This window comes from Pristis pectinata, chromosome 2, assembly GCF_009764475.1.
Source record: "Pristis pectinata isolate sPriPec2 chromosome 2, sPriPec2.1.pri, whole genome shotgun sequence".
NCBI lineage: Eukaryota > Metazoa > Chordata > Chondrichthyes > Rhinopristiformes > Pristidae > Pristis > Pristis pectinata.
This window is the reverse complement of record NC_067406.1, coordinates 55,220,992-55,239,913: the sequence shown is the minus strand read 5'-3', so window position 1 is coordinate 55,239,913 and position 18,922 is coordinate 55,220,992. Positions and strand designations below refer to the sequence as shown.

General features: G+C 40.4%; 2 protein-coding genes across 6 annotated transcripts in view; both read right to left on the bottom strand.

Moving 5' to 3' along the window:
• The window catches only part of trappc13 (trafficking protein particle complex subunit 13), a 48,963-nt gene extending 36,004 nt beyond the window's left edge, over window positions 1–12,959 (bottom strand). For 4 of the 5 annotated variants that reach the window (XM_052010097.1, XM_052010098.1, XM_052010095.1 and 1 more), the window contains exon 1: window positions 12,877–12,959. In XM_052010097.1, coding sequence (XP_051866057.1) covers window positions 12,877–12,922 — 46 coding nt within the window. In that variant the 5' untranslated portion in view covers window positions 12,923–12,959. Of the gene's footprint in view, window positions 1–4,363; window positions 4,426–12,876 lie in introns of all 5 variants that reach the window. The other variant, XM_052010099.1, reaches the window with a different exon arrangement.
• On the bottom strand, window positions 1,580–12,563 carry zgc:101664 (uncharacterized protein LOC450064 homolog). The gene is made up of 2 exons (XM_052032648.1): window positions 12,435–12,563; window positions 1,580–2,932 (listed from the first exon to the last, which is right to left on the bottom strand). Exons 1-2 carry the CDS (start codon window positions 12,561–12,563, stop codon window positions 2,165–2,167), a joined length of 897 nt encoding a protein of 298 aa, XP_051888608.1. The 3' UTR covers window positions 1,580–2,164.
• Window positions 12,960–18,922: the final 5,963 nt, after the last annotated feature.

The following is an 18,922-nucleotide window of genomic DNA, read 5'->3' as shown; positions in this document are numbered from 1 at the left end:
GCACTATATGTTCCTTGGTGAAAAGGAAAAAGTTTCATTGTCCTTCTTCATGGCCGTTTTGACCCATGATCCAACATGGAAAAAACAGGTAATTTCCCTACTAACAAATGTACAAGGCCTGTTGTTTTGCAGTGTGCAGATTTTCAAAGTGCAACTTCTTTTAGTCCTAATAGATAGCCTAATAACAGATATTCTCATTTATCCTAAGGATGCAAAGTGAACTCAAGAAATATGATGGCTCATGGACTTTTGGGCAAGTTAGTTCACTGCCCAGTGACACAGAAATTGTAAGTCATGTACTAATAAAGCATCGATTAATTTAAAAATAGCATTCCTAGGTTAAACGTAGCATGATATATATTCAAGAAATTATGTTGAGATTGAAAGCAAATATGAAATTTAACAATTAAACATTAAACTGATATGAAAAATAAAGTGACAAATGATATGTATTTTTAAATATTTATTTCCACTGTATTTGCATGCACCCAGCTTCCACGAACATCATATTCTAGCAGCATAAAACGTATTCTCAACTCATTTTCAAAAATTCTTCCTCCCCCTCCCTTCTCAGCTAAAAATACTAAGAAATGAAACACATTGCTGTGCTAACACAGCATTTTTCATTAAGGCAGAGCACTAGAATTCACTTCTATCATCAGGGTGAATTGTTTTTTTGGCCAAGTTGTATTAAGCTTACCCAGTTGATTGGGCAATTTTTAGCTAATATTAGCCAGAGATTCCTCTAGAATATAGTCTGGTTCACAGTGAAGATAATCTGATCAATAATTTCTAATCAAAATCATTTTCCAAAGAATGTGAAGTCATTATTAAATGCTGAATTTGACAAATGGAAATGCCTGATAAATGGAGATCAAACTCCCTACCCTCTATCCCATTTTTGAAATTTCTTAGTGACAATACCATATAAAGTAGAATCTTCACTGGTGTAGCGACTGATTGTTTGGTCACAACTGGAATATTTTCTATTGAAGAGGTGAACATTTAACATTATATATTTGATATTTGCATTATATACCACGTATTTACACAATGTTTCCAACATCTTTAACTGCCACTGTACCCATGTTTCTTCTCTCATTCTGGAATAGTAACACAGCATCAGCAACACTATGTCATTCAAATATTCCCAACTGGTCAAAAGAGTGTATCAACAGTCAAATCAACCATGGAGACTGATTATCATCAAGCTTGATCTTGTCCTCAGACTAACCTTTGTACAAGTTCCCAGAAAAGATCGTAAGATAACAATCAGAAGCCAGCAGCTTTGGCGTTTTCTTCCTCAGTTATGCACTGAAGATGAAGCCAATTGTAGCACCATGACCACTATACAGATTCAAATATCTAACTTAGCAGTGACTAACAAAACCTTAACCTTCCATTCCCGAGCAGCACAGCACCTTACTGGCAATATAATACTACTGTAGAACCCTAATAAAACACTTCCATAAAATACAATAATTAATAAGCATACTTTTCTTCTAAAAATGTTAAAGTCTTGTAAAGGAAAAGCTAATTCTACTTAAAATCTACTGGTCTCATGGAATTCTGCAACAGGAAAAAGACCTGTTTTACAAACAGGACAAAGAATTATATAACTCTTTTCATGACAGAACATCCTTAACCACTTAATAGCCAATTGAATTGATGCAAGAAATAGTGGCCAATGTGCACAAAGCAAGATTCCACAAATTGCAATGTGCTAATCACCAGTTATCTGGTTTTGCTGATGTTGTTTGAGGATTAAATATTGGTAATAGTATTGGACAGAATTCCATTATTCATCTTTCAATAGTGTCGCAGAATATTTTGCATTCACTGAATAGTTTAACGTCTTATTTAAAAAAAAATCACTCCAATCACAATAAACCTCCCTCACTACTGCACTTGTGCCTAATCACTGGAGTGAAATTTGAGCAGCTATTTTCTCCGAGGATAGAGAGCAACACCCGCGACCAAAAATAAGGAAATCCCCAAAATTAAAGACAGTCTGATTATTTAATCAGCATTACATGCAAATTTATATTTACAGTATTACATACAAATTTACAGCATTACATGCAAATTTAGATTTAAAGTCCATAGACGGTATCATGGAATTCATAAACATCAAACAGCAGTTTGCTTTTGAAATAACATTTAGCTACAACTTATAAATAATACCATGTCCACGTACAAGTAAGCTAATTTTACCCGTAAGATTTAATACTTGTTTAATCAGATTACCAACATATTCACAGCACAGAAGGTCACAGAAAATCCATATTTGACCAAGATGTGCATGTATTTTAGCGTTGCAACCAGGAAGGTCACCATATTTAATAACACTGCTCAGTTTTGCCCAGACTTCCTCCAGTTTCCAAGAACTACAATTGGATTGATCAATGACCCATTTTGCCCTTTGAAAAGAGTGCAGCTGGAACTTTTCCTTGATTATCTGAAATCTTTGACTGACTGTAGAAGTATTGTTTCTCCGTTGTCTGCTGTGTGTTGCAATACTCCAGGACCTTTCTGATTTGCATTCATTAGTTGTAATTCCACATCGCGAACCAATTTCTGAAAGAAATTCCACTGCAGCCACCTGAATTACTGGACTTTCCCTCTGTAAATTTGTGGAAAACTCCAGAAGACTATCGGTACAATCATAATTTTGAGCTTCTGCTTTGAATTCTCTCTCAACCAAATGTTTCTCAATTTTTTTTGCTTCTTCTTTTGAAATAATTGGTGGACTTTTCTGAGGCTTCAATGGTAAACTTCGCAGATTGTTTGGAAACCATGGTGTGAATCTTGGTAGTGTTCTTTGAGGGAAGTCTTCTAGCAATCTTTCTGCTATTTCTGACAGTTCTGAGCAGTCTTGATTAGGTCTATAATGTACTACTAACTCCATATTAATGATGACTCTGGGTACCAACTAGTTTTCTCATCTTGAATTTTCACCAGCCATTTAAGATTGGGCAATCTTTCTCCTTGTGTTTCCGTAACTTTAAAATCAGAGGATATTTCCTTGATACATTTAACACAAGTTAGAAGAAAAAGTGCTTCATGCAGAAGTATAAAATTGTGATGCATCAGTCAATCCCCTTCAGGAAGCGCTACCCTGCAGAAATAAATGTCTTTGAATCTCGTCAGCAAAGCTCAAACTAAAAATAACAGACTTCAAAAGTATTCTTCAAAAACAATGACACATTTTGATTCTCATACAATCATGATCTCAATCTAAAGGCATGCAATTTCTGGACTTCTGGATCTTTGTAACCAGCCACTGATTGTATACAAAATTATCCAATGTTAATTAATATATTTTTGTAGGAAGATAGAAAGGGAAAAGATCAACTGTCCAACTATCCCACTGTTGCATTTTCAGCACAACAACCATGACTAAATTTTGAAACTAATTCGTTGGCTTAAAACACTTTTGAACATCTAAAGACAAGCACCTTAAATTTTGTCATGTGAATAATTGTTAGTACAATATGCTATCCATCAAGCTGCCATTAGCTTAAAAAAAACTGTTCGGTAGATACAAATCAGTGGTTCAATGTTGCCTGTTTTTTTTTGTAAGTAAATATTGACGATGAGAAAACTAAAGCCGAAACGAAACATCTCCACAGCCCTCACCATGGCTCTCGGTGCAAAATACAGCCACTACAGAGTCATGGCTAAAAACTGTTCAAGGTCAGGAAGTAAATATTCTAGCCTTTCATGGTGCTTTTTGTAAAGAATAGGGAAGCTGGGAGGAGAAGCACAGCCTCACTGAAAACATTTTACAAGAGAGAATAGAGAAAAGCAGTAGAGATTTTATGGTTCGAACTAAAAATGTTAAACTGCACTAGAAGTATCCACAGACCTGATGGCAGTAATGAAGTGACAAACTTTAAAGATTATAGAGACATGCAGTAAAAGTAAAGTGTTTTTTTTATTTTTCATGAGGAGGGGCACAGCAGCTCAAGTCAGAAACTTACTCAATTTCCTGTATAGATTAAAGATTGATTTCTGGAGAAATATGTTGTAAAACCGAGAAGGCAGGCCCTATTAGTAATGAGTAAAACAAAAAGCAGAGTTACTAATCCAACAGGAAGGGAATTATAAATATGGTATTCTTGAGTTTAAAGAGGAAAAAAACCATGAAGATTTCATAAGTATTGTTTACAACTATTTTCAAACATAATAAAACAGACATGACAACAAACTGGCTAATTAAAACTGCAAATGAAAGCTGGGAGCTGTTGCATAAATAATTTAGCTTAATTAGGGATGATTACATACTTCAAAAAGGGGAATGATTTCTAAGACTTAACAAAAACCACAAGCATGACCAACAAGAGGTGAGATTGAAACAAACCTGAAGACTATTTACAAAACCATGGGACTTGGAGATAGATGGAAGAGCAAAGGTATTAACACCTGAAAAAAAATATGCAAAGTGAAATTTGTGGTGGATAACAAGATTAACAAAAGAAATTGATGAATTTCTTTCAGAAGAAAAAGATATTGTGGGCCCAGTGGTGCTATTGCAAGTGAAGCAAGGAAATGAAAGACTTGATGAATAATCACTCTGATGAATAATTAATAAACTTTACAATCCAGAAAATCTGAATAATGTATCAATTAATAAGCTAAAACATGCAAGAATACAATATTGGGAAAAAATAGGTTTAATGCCTTCAGAACTGTAACTACAAGCAAACTAATCTCCAAACTCCTAGACCTGAGACTCAACACCTCCCTTTGCAACTGGATCCTTGACTTCCTGACCAATAGACTACAAATCAGTAAGAATAGGCAGCAACACCTCCTCCACGATTATTCTCAACACTGGTGTCCCACATAGCTGCAGCCTCAGCCCCCTACTCTACTCCCTATACACTCATGATTGCACGGCCAGATTCTGCACTCACTCTATCTACAAGTTTGCAGATGATACCACCGCAGTGGGCCGGATCTCAAATAACACTGAGACGGAGTACAGGAAGGAGACAGAGAACCTAGTGACATAGTGTCATGACAACAACTTATCCCTCAATGTCAGCGAAACAAAAGAGCTGGTCATTAACTTCAGGAAGGGGGTAGTGCACATACACCTGTTTACATCAACAGTGCTGAGGTTGAGAGGGTTAAGAGATTTATATTCCTAGGACTGAACATCACCAATAGCCTGTCCTGGTCCAACCACATAGACACCACAGCCAAGAAAGCTCAGCAGCGCCTCTACTTCCTCAGGAGGCTGAAGAAATTCAGCATGTCCCCAATTTTTATCGAGACACCATAGAAAGCATCCTATGCAGATGCATCACGCCTTGGTATGGCAACTGCTCTGCCTGTGACCTGCAAGAAACTGTAGCATTGTGGACACAGCTCTGCACATCACAGAAACCAGCCTCCCCTCCATGGACTCTGTCTGCACTTCTCGCTGCCTCGGTAAAGTAGCCAGCATAATCAAAGACCCCATTCACCCTGGACATTCTCTCTTCTCCCCCCTTCCTGTGGGCAGAAGATACAAAAGCCTGAAAGCACATACCACCAGGCTCAAGGACAGCTTCTATCCCACTGTTATAAGACTATTGAACGATCCCCTAGTCCAATAAGATGGACTTTTGATCTTACAACCAACCTTGTTATGACCTTGCACCTTATTGGCTACCTACACTGCACTTTCTCTGTAACTGTAACACTTTATTCTGCATTGTTGTTTTACCCTGTACTACTTGATACACTGTGTAATGAATTGATCTGTACGAACGGTATGCAATACAAGTTTTTCCACTGTACCTCAGTACATGTGACAATAATAAACCAATTTACCAATTGCAGATCCTTTATTATCAAGCCTGGATTTTGCCAAGTGGGACCTGCTGCTCAGATTTTCCACGGTCAGCATTGACTAGGGAGACAGTTTCTTAGACCCCATCAGCAAAATCCCAAGTGGCACCTAGGCCTTTAGATGCAAGCAGGTCACATATGGGGGAAAGAAAATCCCTTCCAAAAATTTGCTGAGGAAAAACTTTGACAGCAAAACCATGCCTCCAGCTTTGTTGGTGTTATTCAATAACAATTTTTTTTAAAAATAATACCAAAAGACAAATACAAAAACAACACTAAAAACATACAATTGAAAAGTACCTACTTTTATCTTACTTCCTCACAACTATAAAATCCATTGAAATAAGCAGCTCATGGTTCTTGTGTAAGTGTTGGGGAACCTCAGCATGTCCATGCAGAGGCTAGCAACACAGAATATGGACAGAGTTATCAGTCAGAACCTGTCAGTAAGTTTGGGACTTCTGTATTTCTCTATGAATGTGCTGAAGTCCCAAACTTGCACACAGTTTTAGGGGTACATGCTGGCAGTTCACAAAGGTCTGCTTCAACTGACAAGAAAGATCTGGACCACAATCTTGCCAAGCTCCGTCAATTATGCAAGTCACTGTACATAGAGCACTAAACTATAGTAGCCAGGTATAAAATTAATCACCACAAAAATCTCCCACAAAAAAGATGCTGGTCTAATTATTTTAAGTTTGAGATCAACAGATCAACTTCAGACAAGCATATAAAAGAATATGGAGCTATGGCAGGTGAAAAGAGTTAAGATGCAGATCAGTCATGATCTCACTGAATGAGGAAGTTGGGGGATGAAAGATGAATGGCTTCCTCCATCCTCCTGAAAGTTAAAAATTCCTAATTATCAACTCGTCTGTAGTTTATTACCAACACCCCACCACAAAAAGTGTTTCCTACAAAAATTACTGTTTACTAACTGTGACCAAGCCGACAGCAGGAAGCAGTCATTTTGTTGCCTACCAACATAATTTTCTTCCATTCCTTTGATCAATGTTGACTGCAGCATAACTACATAGAACTGTGGAGCACAAAAAAGTAAACTATCAAATGGACAAATAGACAATTATTTTCAGTATTTTGTGAAAGCAAAACATTTTCACATGCTACATTTTAGAGACCATGAAAAGTCATGAGGTTTAAATTAATCTATTTGTAACCACAGGACATTTGAAACTACCAATATCCTTATGGTTATTCAAAGTTATAACTTAGAACTGTACAACATGGGAACAGGCCCTTTGGCCCATGTCTGCACTGGCCACATTGCCAATCTAACTAATCCCATCTACCTGCACATAGTCTGATCCCTCTATTCCCTACATGTTCACGTATCTGTCTAAATACCTCTTAAACAATGCTATCGTATCTGCTTCTTCCTCCTCCCCGGCAGTATGTCCCAAGCACCTAGCATTGTGTAAAAAAAAACCTGTCTCACCTTTAACCTATGCCCTACAGTATTTGACATTTCCACCCTGAAAAAAAGACTCTGATTACTTACCCTATCTATGCCTCTCCGTTTTATATACCGGTTAGTTTATGAACAAAGCCAAACTGCACTGTTAGTATCAATGACCGGAAAATGAATACATCTGAATTTCAATAGCCCAAACTAAAATATTCGGTAGAACTTTAATGCAAGTTCACGTCACTAAACTAGCTGTTCAATAATTCCTCCTCCACAAATTTTAATATAGCCTCATCACTATGTGATATTTTGCATTATTTCAATGTTATATAGAAAGATGGAAGGGAAAGAGAAGAACAACATTAATGTGCTTTAATGCTAAATAAAATATGATCTTCAAATTGCTTCCTCATAATGGCCCTGCAGTCTAGAATATAAAATCCTCTCCAAATACAAATCTCGAACAGCAAGACCCATAATTCTATGGCTGGAATGTTTTGCCAAGGTTTGTAAATATTCCTTTTCTCACTCTCTCTCACACTCACACACCAATTAATGAGCATAAATTCATTAGATTATCCATGTTTTGCACTGAGAATTGATGATGCATCCTTTGTACACTTCATGAACAACTACATAATAATATTTATACCCCCCCCAAATACTCTCAGCTGATAATTATGATTAGTGGAGGTGTTTTAATACACCCTGTAAAATACTTCCCAATTAGATTACAGAACTTTGAGAAATTAACTGAAGAAATATAGGGAGTTAGGAGAAAACCTAAAAAGCAGGACCTCAAGGGTAGTAATCTCTGGATTACTCCTAGTGTCACATGCTAGTGAGGGTAGAAATGGAAAGATAGCTCAGATGAATGTGTGGCTGAGGAGCTGGTGGAAGGGGCAGGGATTCAAGTTCTTGGATCATTGGGATCTCCTCAGGGGTAGGGGTCATCTGCACAAGAGATGGGTTGCAGCTGAACTGATGGGGGAACCAATACCCTCATTGGGAGATGTGTTAGTGTTACTTACGAGGGTTCAAATAAGAGTGGCAGGGGGGTGGGGCACTGAGCAGTAAAGTGGCTGATGCAAAATCAGGGGATAATACTGTAGCCAGAGACAGCAAATTTAGTTGTCAGGATGGACAGGAGTACAGTAAAAGGAGAGGAAAGACCATTGGTTTAAACTGCATTTATTTCAATGCAAGAGTCTTGACAGGTAAGGCAGATAAACTCAGGGCATGGATTGGCTTTGGGGACTGGGATATCATAGCCATAACAGAAATATGCCTGAGGGAAGGGCAAGACTGGCGACTCAATGTTCCAGGATACAAATACTACAGGCATGACAGAGATTTAGGTAAGAGAGGAGGGGGAGTTGCCTTCTTTATGAGAGAGGATAGTCTTGAAGGATCATCTAGTGAGGCCATTTGAGTAGAATTTAAAAATAGAAAGGGGATGATCCTTCTGATGGAATTGTATTACAGGCCACCCCCAATAATCAGTGGGAATTGGAAGAGCAGATATGTAGAGAGATTGCAGCTAGTTGTAAACATAATAGGGTAGTATTAGTGGGAAATTTTAACTTCCCTAATATTGACTGGGCCAACCATAGTGTGAAAGGCTTGGACAGAGTGTAATTTGTGAATTGTGTCCAAGATAGCTTCCTTGATCAATATATAGAGGGACCTACTACAGAGGGTGAAACACTGGACCACCTCCTGGGGAATGAGGTAGGGCAAGAGGTGGAAGTGTCTGTCAGCAAGCACTTTGGTTCCAGTGACCATAATTCTATTAGTTTTAAAATAGTTATGGAGAAGGATATGACTGGTTCACAGGTTTAGGTCCTGAACTGGGGCAGAGCAAATTTTGGAGTCATTAGGCAGGATCTTGTAGTAGTTGATTGGGTGAGATTGTTTGCAGGGGAAGGAGTGTCTGCCGACTGGGAGGCCTCTAAAAGTGTGATGTCAAGAGTTCAGGGCCTGCATGTTCCTGTTAGGGTGAAGGGCAAGGCTGGCAGGTCTAGGGAACCCTGGTTGACGAGAGATATTGAGGCTCTGGTTAAGAAAAAGAGGAAGGCATAAGCAATTGAGAACTAGTAAATCTGTTGATGACAACAAGAAGTGTAGGAATGCACTTAAGAGAGAATATAGGAGGGCAAAAAGAGGATACGAGAAGGATCTGGCAGGCAAGGTGAAGCAAAATCCCAAGAGATTCTTTGGGTATATTAGAAGTAAAACTGTGGCTAAGGAGATAATAGGTCCCCTTAAAGATCAGTGTGACTGTCTGTGTGTGGAACCAAAGGAAATGGGTGAGATTTTTAATGAATTCTTCTCTTCAGTTCTTACTGTGGCAAAAATGATGGAAGTTAAGAAAATGGGGGAAATGAGTTAGCAGGTAGGAGTATTGGAGGACTTAAAGTGCACTAAGGTGGATAAATCCCCAGGTCCTGACCTGCTGCATTCTCAGACCTCATGGGAAGCTAGAGAAGAAATTGCGGAGGCCCTTGCAAAGAATTCTGCTTGATCTCTGGCCACAGGTGAGGTTCCAGAGGACTGGAGAGTGGCTAATGTGGTACCATTGTTTAAAAAGGGTAGGAAAAACAAATCAAGAAACTACAGGCTAGTGAGTCCAACATCGGTAGTGGGTAAATTGCTGGAGGGGATTCTGAGGGACAGGATCAACCATCATTTGGAAAGACAGGGTCTGATTCGGGACAATCGGCACAGCTTTTGTGTAGGAAGCAGTGTCTCTTGGGGTTCTTCAAGGAGGTAACCAAGAGGGTAGATGAGGTAGGGCAGTGGATGTTGTCTATGTTAGCAAGGCCATTGACAAGGGCCCTTATGGCAGGCTAGTCTGGAAGGTTAGAACATAGAACAATTACAGCACAATTCAGGCCCTTTGGCCCACAAAGCTGTGCCAAACATGTCCCTACCCTAGAAATTACTAGGCTTACCCATAGCCCTCTATTTTACTCAGCTCCATGTACCTATCTAACAGTCTCTTGAAGGACTCTATCGTATCAGACTCCACCACCGTTTCCGGCAGCCCATTCCATGCACTCACCACTCTCTGAGTAAAAAAACTTACCCCTGACATCTCCTCTATATCTACTCCCCAGCACCTTAAACCTATGTCCTCTTGTAGCCACCAATTCAGCCCTGAAGAAAAGCCTCTGACTATCTACCCTATCAATACCTCTCATCATCTTATACACCTCAATCAGGTCCCCCCTCATCCTCCGTCTCTCCAAAGAGAAAAGGCCGAGTTCCCTCAACTTGCTTTCATAAGGCATGCTCCACATTCCAGGCAGCATCCTTGTAAATCTCCTCTGCACCCTCTCTATGGGTTCCACATCTTTCCTGTAGTGAGGCGACCAGAACTGAGCACAATACTCCAAGTGGGGTCTGACCAGGGACCTATATAGCTGCAACAATACCTCACGGCTCCTAAATTCAATTCCACGACTGATGAAGGACAATACACCATATGCCTTCTTAACCACAGAGTCAACCTGCGCAGCCGCTTTGAGAGTCCTATGGACTCGGACCCCAAGATCCCTCTGATCCTCCACGCTGCCAAGAGTCCTACCATTAATACTATATTCTGCCAACATATTTGACCTACCAAAATGAACCACTTCACACTTATCTGGATTGAACTGCATCTGCCACTTCTCAGCCCAACTCTGCATCCTATCTATGTCCCTCTGTAACCTCTGACAGCCCTCCAAACTATCCACAACACCCCCAACCTTTGTGTCATCCGCAAACTTACTAACCCACCCTTCCACTTCCTCATTCAGGTAGTTTATAAAAATCACAAATAGTAAGGGTCCCAGTACAGATCCCTGAGGTACACCACTGGTCACTGACCTCCACTCAGAATACGACCCTTCAACAACCAATCTAACCAAGGTTAGATCACATGGGATCCAGGGGGAGAGAGCGGATTGGATTCATAATTGGCTCAGTGGTAGGAAGCAGAGGGTGATGGTTAAGGGTTGTTTCTCAGACTAGAGGCCTGTGTCTAGTGGTGTGCCACAGGGGTAGAGCTGGGATCTTTGTTGTTTGTAATTTATATAAACGATTTTGGATGTGAATATACAAGGCATGGTTAATAAGTTTGCGGATGATACTAAAATAGGTGTTGTAGTGTAAAAGGTTATGAAAAATTGCAGGGGGATCTTGATCAGCTAGGAATGTGGGCTGAAGATTGGCAAATGGCTTTCAATCCAGATAAATGTGGTATCATATCTTGGGAGATCAAACAAGGGTAGGACTTGTACAGTAAATGGTAGGGCCCTGGGGAGTGTTATGGAAGAGGGACCCACGAGTGCAAGTGCATGGTTCACTGAAAGCAGCATCACAGGTAGATGAGATGGTGAAGAAGGCGTCTGGCACGCTGGCCTTCATCAATCAGGGCATTGAGTATAGGAGTTGGGAAATTATTATGCAATTATATAAGATGTTGGTAAGGCCGCACTTGGGAGTATTGTGTACAGTTTTGGTCACCTTATTATAAGGAAGATCTTATTAAACTAGAAAGAGTGCAGAAAAGATTTACCAGAATTTTGCCTGGATTCAGAGGCCAGAGTTACAAGGAGAGGTTGCGTAAACTAGGACTTTATTCCCTAGAATGTAGGGGATTGAGGAGTGACCTGATAGAGGCGTAGAAGATCACGAGGGGCATAGACAGGGTGAAAGCATGTAATCTTTTTCCCCAGGGAGGTGGTGCTAAAAACAAGAGGGCATAGGTTTAAGATCAGAGGAGAGAGATTTAAAAGGGATATCAGGGGCAGCTTCTTTATGCAAAGGGTGGTGCGTATTTGGAATGAGCTGCCAGAAGTAATGGTTGAGGTGGGCACATTAGCAGCATTCAAAAGCCATCCACATAAGTACATGGATAGAAGGGGTTTAGAGTGCTATGGTCCAAACGCAGGTAGATAGGACTAGCTTGCAGGGCAACACTGCCAGCATAGATAAACTGGACCAAAGGGCCTGTTTCTATGCTGTATGACTTGATGACTCTATGAATAAATTGAACTTTCAAATGGGAATGTTAAGGACTGTGGCTAAACTGTAACAATCAATAGGAGGAAACTTTAACGACTTTAGGAGACAACAGAGTGAATCTTCCCTTGCCAAACAAATCACCTGATTTCCCTACCCACATAGAATTGGGTTGATGATCGCCCCGTGGGACAGGACGGATTTGCATTCTTATCAGCGGGCAAAGGACGTTGGCGCGTCTGATTTCGCGATTTAATCCAAAGTACAACTGACGGGAACTCGGCATTTAAACGGAAGTTGGGGAGGTGTTGAGCATTTACAGGTGAATTCACTGACCCACCCATCTCCTGGGCCATTCAGTAGAAGCGGGCGCTGCATTTACCTGGGAACAGGCCTGGTAGCCGCGCACCTCTCCCCACAGCCGGCCCGGGGAGCGGATCCCAACCCCGGAGACCGGCTGGTCTCCGGGGCCACAAATCACAGGGAAGGTGGGTTAGTCAGGGCCGCTGGCTGACCGGCTCCTCGTTCGCTCGGCCCTTGCCCGAACAGCCCGCCCTCGCCCCGAGCTCCTGCCGCTGGGCGCCGGCGCCACACGTTACCTTTCAGGGCGAGCAGATGCTCCTGCTTCGGCTGATTCACATCCATCTTCGTCGCTCCCAACCCGCATGCGCCAACTGCCCTACCGGCCCCGAAAGGAGACAAAGCGCGAACTACAGCGCAAGAGATTTCGAAACACAAACGACGATAAATGGTGACTACGAGAAGGAAATATCGACTGCAACTCCCCGTCCAGGTCATGTTTTATTGAATGTTTTAAAGATATTATCTATATTCAGCTGTAGACTTTTTTTTTGCAAATACATAGCTTAGGTCTTAGTTACTCTTTCAGCTCCGCCCACTTTCTCCAAACCAAAGGTGTAGCCATGGGCACTCGGATTAGCCTTTTTGTTGGCTACATGGAGCAATTCATGTTCTAAACCTACCCTGGCACCGCTCCCCAACTCTTTCTCTGCTACATTGATGATTGCATTGGTGCAACTTCCTCAACAACTGTATTGGTTCATCAACTTCACTACCAACTTGCTCTCAAATTTACTTGGTCCATCTCTGACAGCTCACTCCCCTTTCTTGATCTCTGTCTCCATCTCAGGAGACATTATCCACCAATATCTTCTACAAACCCACTGACCCGCACAACTACCTCAACCAAATTCTCAAACTTCCAATAACCATTCCCCTCTGTCCCTTTCTTTTTCTTCTCTCTCCTGATCCAACTAGCTCCTTTCCCACATCACCCACACACTCCTCCCACAGGTTCACCTCCCTCCCTTTATTCCATGCTCCACCATCCTGTCCTATCAGATTCCACCTTCTTCAGCTCTTTGTCACTTCCACCTATCACCTCCCAGTTTCTGAAAGTATTCCCACTTCCCTCCCTCCCTCATCCGCCTGTCACCCCTACCCCCCGGATCCACCTATCGCCTGCCAGCTCTTGCTCCGTCCCTTCCCTCTTTTTATACTGGCTATTCCTGCCTCTATCTTTCCAGTCCAGATGAAGGATCTCAATCTGAAATGTCAACTATCCATTTCTCTCCATTGATGCTGCCTGACCCACTGAGTTCCTCCAGTGCCTCTGTGTGTTGCTCCAGATTTTTCAGCATCTGCAGTCTCTTGTGTCTTTTAGATTTTATTGTACTTTTTTTTCACTTGTCTTTATTCTTAGATGGACCTTTGGGAGTGAGGATGACTTTCTTCTATTCCAGTTCTTTGGGGGTTGAAATGACTGATGAACCTGATGTGGGACCTGCAGATTGTACCGCTGTTGAGGCAGAGGATAATGTGTGAGATGGTGCATATTTCTGCATTAACATGGAACTTCCATTGATCTGGATGCATGGAAGTTCTCAGTGTAATCCTGAATGCTCCTTCTCTACTTTGAGTGGTCATGGGCCAGGGATCCCCAACAGTCAGTAGGAAGGAGGCTTTGAGAACATGCTGAAATATTTTCCTTTGTCCACCTACTATTTTCTTACTGTGACAGAGTTCAAATGATGTAGCCTGCCCAAAGGAGCTGACTGAGTGTAGTTAGGTCCTCAGTACTAGGGATATTGACCTGGGAGAGGACAGTGGCATTGGTTCATTTATCCTCACAGTGGATTTGGAGGCTTTTGCAGGAACAACATTAGTGGCATTTCTCCAGTGTCTTGCTGTAGGTCCATGAGCTGGGAGCATATTTTACTTACAAAACTTTCACAGATACTTTCCTTGTTTATAATACAATGGTTTTCAAAACAAAAAAATCTGATTGCTTTCAGTGTGATCCTTGTACATGAAATTCATAAGAAGGATTGGCTGGTATTAACATCTACTATTTAAATTATTTTATGCTGTATTGCATGACTCAATGCATATTTTGTTTTTTTTAGTGCAAACAAATCACTCCAATTTGCTACATGGAGCTAAAATGAGTAATGGGCTCCAAGTCAGACAAGACTTAATAAAAAAAAGCATGAAAATATAGTAAAGGTGATGGAGTGACCTCAAGAAGCAATTTAGAGCAAAGAGCCGAGAGCAATAAAGACATAGCACCACCCATTTGTCAAGATTGTTGGTGGTCTACTAGTTATGAGAGAGGGAAGGGTGAGGAGTGAGATGGTTATCATTTCTGGAGAAGGAACACATGATGTCCTTTGGTATTCTTGATACCTTCTATGATAAATGGTATTGGGTGCCTACATTGAAATCCATCTGCCACAGAGTCTCCTGTTTCATCGATGTATTCCATTGACGCAATTTACAATGGTGCCTATTGTGTCCCTCAGCAATGTTTTGAAAGAGAGCCAAGGTAAAAGTTGCCAATCTGTAACACTTATCTGGATTGTATGAATCAGATTATTTTATTTTTTTTAGATTAGACTGGGAAATAATACACAATATAAATAGCGATTATATCTACCCTTTTGTTTATCAGAATCAAACATATCCAATGCGATTAACTTTTGAAATCTAAGTTCATTACGTAATTCAGACAGGACCATAATTTTTATTAAAATGCATAGGGAGAAATTCTGTATGTAACTGTGAATAATTTTATCTAACATTTTAGCAAGATGATGAGAGTCATTTACCAAACCAAACTCAATTCATACACCAAAGCATTTATTAAATAAGCAGATATCCTTACTGGTATAATTTTTAAAACATGAACCTTTTTCCTTAAAAAAAGGCCATTAAGTCAATCAACGTTACTAAGGACATAAGAAATAGAAATAGTGAAAAATGAAAAATCTTTTTATCTTTGCCTTGGACATATTCAGTGATCTGGCATCCAGAGGTCTCTAGGATAAAGAATTCCAAAGATTCACAATGCTCTTTTTAGGCTCTTTCAAGTTGCTGCTTCCGTAAATAAACTACAGGGTTAGAGCTAGCAAAAGAGTATCCTTTGCTGAAGGCAACATTTCTCAACTAACAGCAGTATCTGATACAACAATGTATACAAGTCATTCCATGAGATACACTTGAATTTCAAGGGGCCATGTAGCTTACTACTCTTATGCCAGCAAGGATAACTATTTATTTAATAAAATGATATGATATATGAATAAAGTTCTGTTTGATACATGACTCTCAGCACCTTGTTATAATGGTTAATTAAGATTAAAAAGTTAAGTGAGATGCTAGGGTTCAAAAGCTGCAGCCATGCTTGATAACTTATTGTTCATAACATTTCTAATCTATAATCCTCTATCATTTAATTCTTCTGTATTTTCCAGTAATATGTTATATATATCACTTTGCTAATGATAGCATTATTTAGTTTCAATAAACTTTCAAAAACAATTTTAAGTTTATCTGAGTCTTGGCAAACTTTACTCCACTTTAAGGGTACAGTGCCAAACACAGGTAATAGGTAATAGGTACCTGCACTCTGACCTTTGATGTTAAGTTGCATCACACTCAGCCATATTTGCAAACATGACCCATCAGCAACTCAGCTGGGAATACCCTGTGGTGGATGAGGGGTGAATATGTACAGATGAAGAAACAATGCATGCTGACAACTTATGAACTACTTGGACCCCTTGTCCACTAATTCTCTGTTCATATAAATTACGAACAGGAGCAGATCACTCATCTGTAGATGTTTCTCTAACAGGGCTGAAGTCTTTGGAAAGTTCTTTTTCATAAAGGAATGAAAACAGAGCCTTTGAATATTTTAAAGGCAGAGGTAGGTAAATTCTTCAAAAGTTGTAAGGAAAGTCAAGAATGCAGAGTTGAGTTTACAATCAGATGAACAATCTTTTCAATGGAGAAGCAGTTCATGTTCCTAATTCATATGTTTCAAGTAGGATTAGGATTAGGATTGATCTCTTGAGCCTGCTCCACCATTCAGGAAATCATAGTTTATCTGACAATAACCCGAACTCTTTTCCTGCCAAGTCCCTATAATCTTTCATCCACTTGATATTCAAGAACCTATCTATCTTATGCAAATGTCTATCAGAGCTCTTATTTTCTGCTTTAACATTTCTAGCCAGCTCTTTCTCGTACTTAAATTTTTGTTCCATGTTAATGTTTTAGTTCCATATTACTGTTTTAGTCATTAGTTGCTAATATCCTGAACAAACTTCTGACCTGAATCTGCTCAATTGTATGTTTTTTCTTTAAATCAGAATCGTTTATTACCACTGACATATGTCATGAAATTTGTTGTTTTGCAGCAGCAGTACAGTGCAAGACATAAAGACATAAAAATTAATATAAATTACAAAAATAAATAAATAGTGCTAAAGAGGAATAACGAGGTAGTGGGTTCATGGACCATTCAGAAGTCTGATGGTGGAGGGGGGGAAGCTGTCCCTGAAATGTTGAGTTGGGTCTTCAGGCTCCCGTACCTCCTCCCGGATGTTAGTAATGTGAAGAGGGCATGTCCCGGGTGGTGAGGGTCCTTAATGATGGATACTGCTTTCTTGAGGCACCACCTCTTGAAGATACCCTAGATGGCAGGAGGGTTGTGCCCGTGATGGAGCTGGCTGAGTCTACAACCCTCTGCAGCCTTTTTCGAGCTTGCACATTGGAGCCACCATACCAGGCTGTGATGCAACCAGTCAGAATGCTCTCCACCATACATCTGTAGAAATTTGCAAGAGTCTTTGGTGACATACCAAATCTCCTCAAACTCCTAATGAAGTAGAGCCGCTGGCATGCCTTCTTTGTGATTGCATCAATGTGCTGGGCCCAAAATAGATCCTCTGAGATGTTGATGCCCAGGAACTCGAAGCTGCTCATCCTTTCCACCGGTGACCCGTCAATATCTTCACCTCCTCATTGTCTCACCATGTACCTCTATTGTTGGAGGGTGGAATTGTACAGCAGGGGAAGGTTGTTTTGTGGATGTTTAGTATAAGTCTGAAGAAGTAAAGGGTTAAGAAATTGTGACTGTACATATAACTGATGAAAAAATACCCCGCAAGCAAACCCCTGGCTCAGGACTAGGTGGTAATTCCTGTGTCAGAACTTGATTGCAAGCCAATTATACTAAACAATAAGGGTGATGGTTGTATTAAACAGTAAGTGGGAGGTTAGTCCTAAACAATGAGTGTGATACCTGTCTTTGAATCTCTTGATTGTAAGTCTATTATACTGAACGATAAGTGCAATGTCTGACTTTGGATCTCAGGAGTCTGGCCGAAACTCATGGAGCCGCATTCATTAAGTGTGCGTGACAATGTCTGTATAAATTAGTCTGCTCCTTTGTATTGTGGAGACCTCGGAAAACGACTCTCAACGAGTGTTGATGAGTCGTTATCCGAGGTCTCCAAAATAAACATGTTTTTACTGAATCAATCTGTGGCACTGTGTAACTTTTGCAGCAGACAGGAGTGGGAACTTAAAATTGGGATAACAAGTCCATTCTTGCATGTGCTTCTGTGAGAGTTGATGAAGGCTTGGAGCTTGGATACTGAGGGTAGGTGTGGCATTGGTTCTAGAGTGCAATCACCATAGTTTTAATAGCTTCCCATTAATTCTGATGGTTAGTCCTATACCAGAGGAACTTTGTTGGAGCTGAGATGTCACACTGCAGAAAGAAAGTTTGTTGCAGTTCCCAAACACACCATTGTTGGCAGCCCCACGTTCCTCCTTTGAGAGGTTCCTTAAAACTTATGCTTTTGAACAACACTTTAGCCATCTACCCTCTTATCTCCTTACATGGATTGGTATCAAATTCCATTTGGTAACATTCTGGAATGCAGCTTGAGAAGTAGTGATCTCTGTCATCTGATATGCTTCTGAGACATGGACTGTCTATGCCAGTCATGTCAAGGCACTGGAAAATGCCACTAATGCCTTTTTTTTAACAAATTTCTCCAAATTCATGAGAAGGCTAAGTGAACCAGTATCACTTTCCTCTCTAAGACCAACAGCCCAAGTCAAGGTGAGTTCATTGTCATGTGCACAAGTATGGTGAGGTACGATGAAAACTTGCTTGCAGCAGCATCACAGGTGTGTATGTACAGACAACACAAGAATATAAATTATACAAGACAGTGAAGAGAGCGATAAAAAAACTATGCAAAAACAAGACCTTAGTGCAAAAAATAAGACACCATCGGAGTCAAGTCCATGGTAGTGCAAGAGGTGGTC

Bases quoted from the DNA above. Each gene is read 5' to 3' on its own strand.
- zgc:101664 (XM_052032648.1), bottom strand. From the start codon at position 12,563: ATGCCGAGTTCCCGTCAGTTGTACTTTGGATTAAATCGCGAAATCAGA. The intron at 2,933-12,434 runs GTAGGGAAATCA...TGAGAAAACTAG, and splicing joins ATCAACCCAATTCTATGTGG to TTGGTACCCAGAGTCATCAT.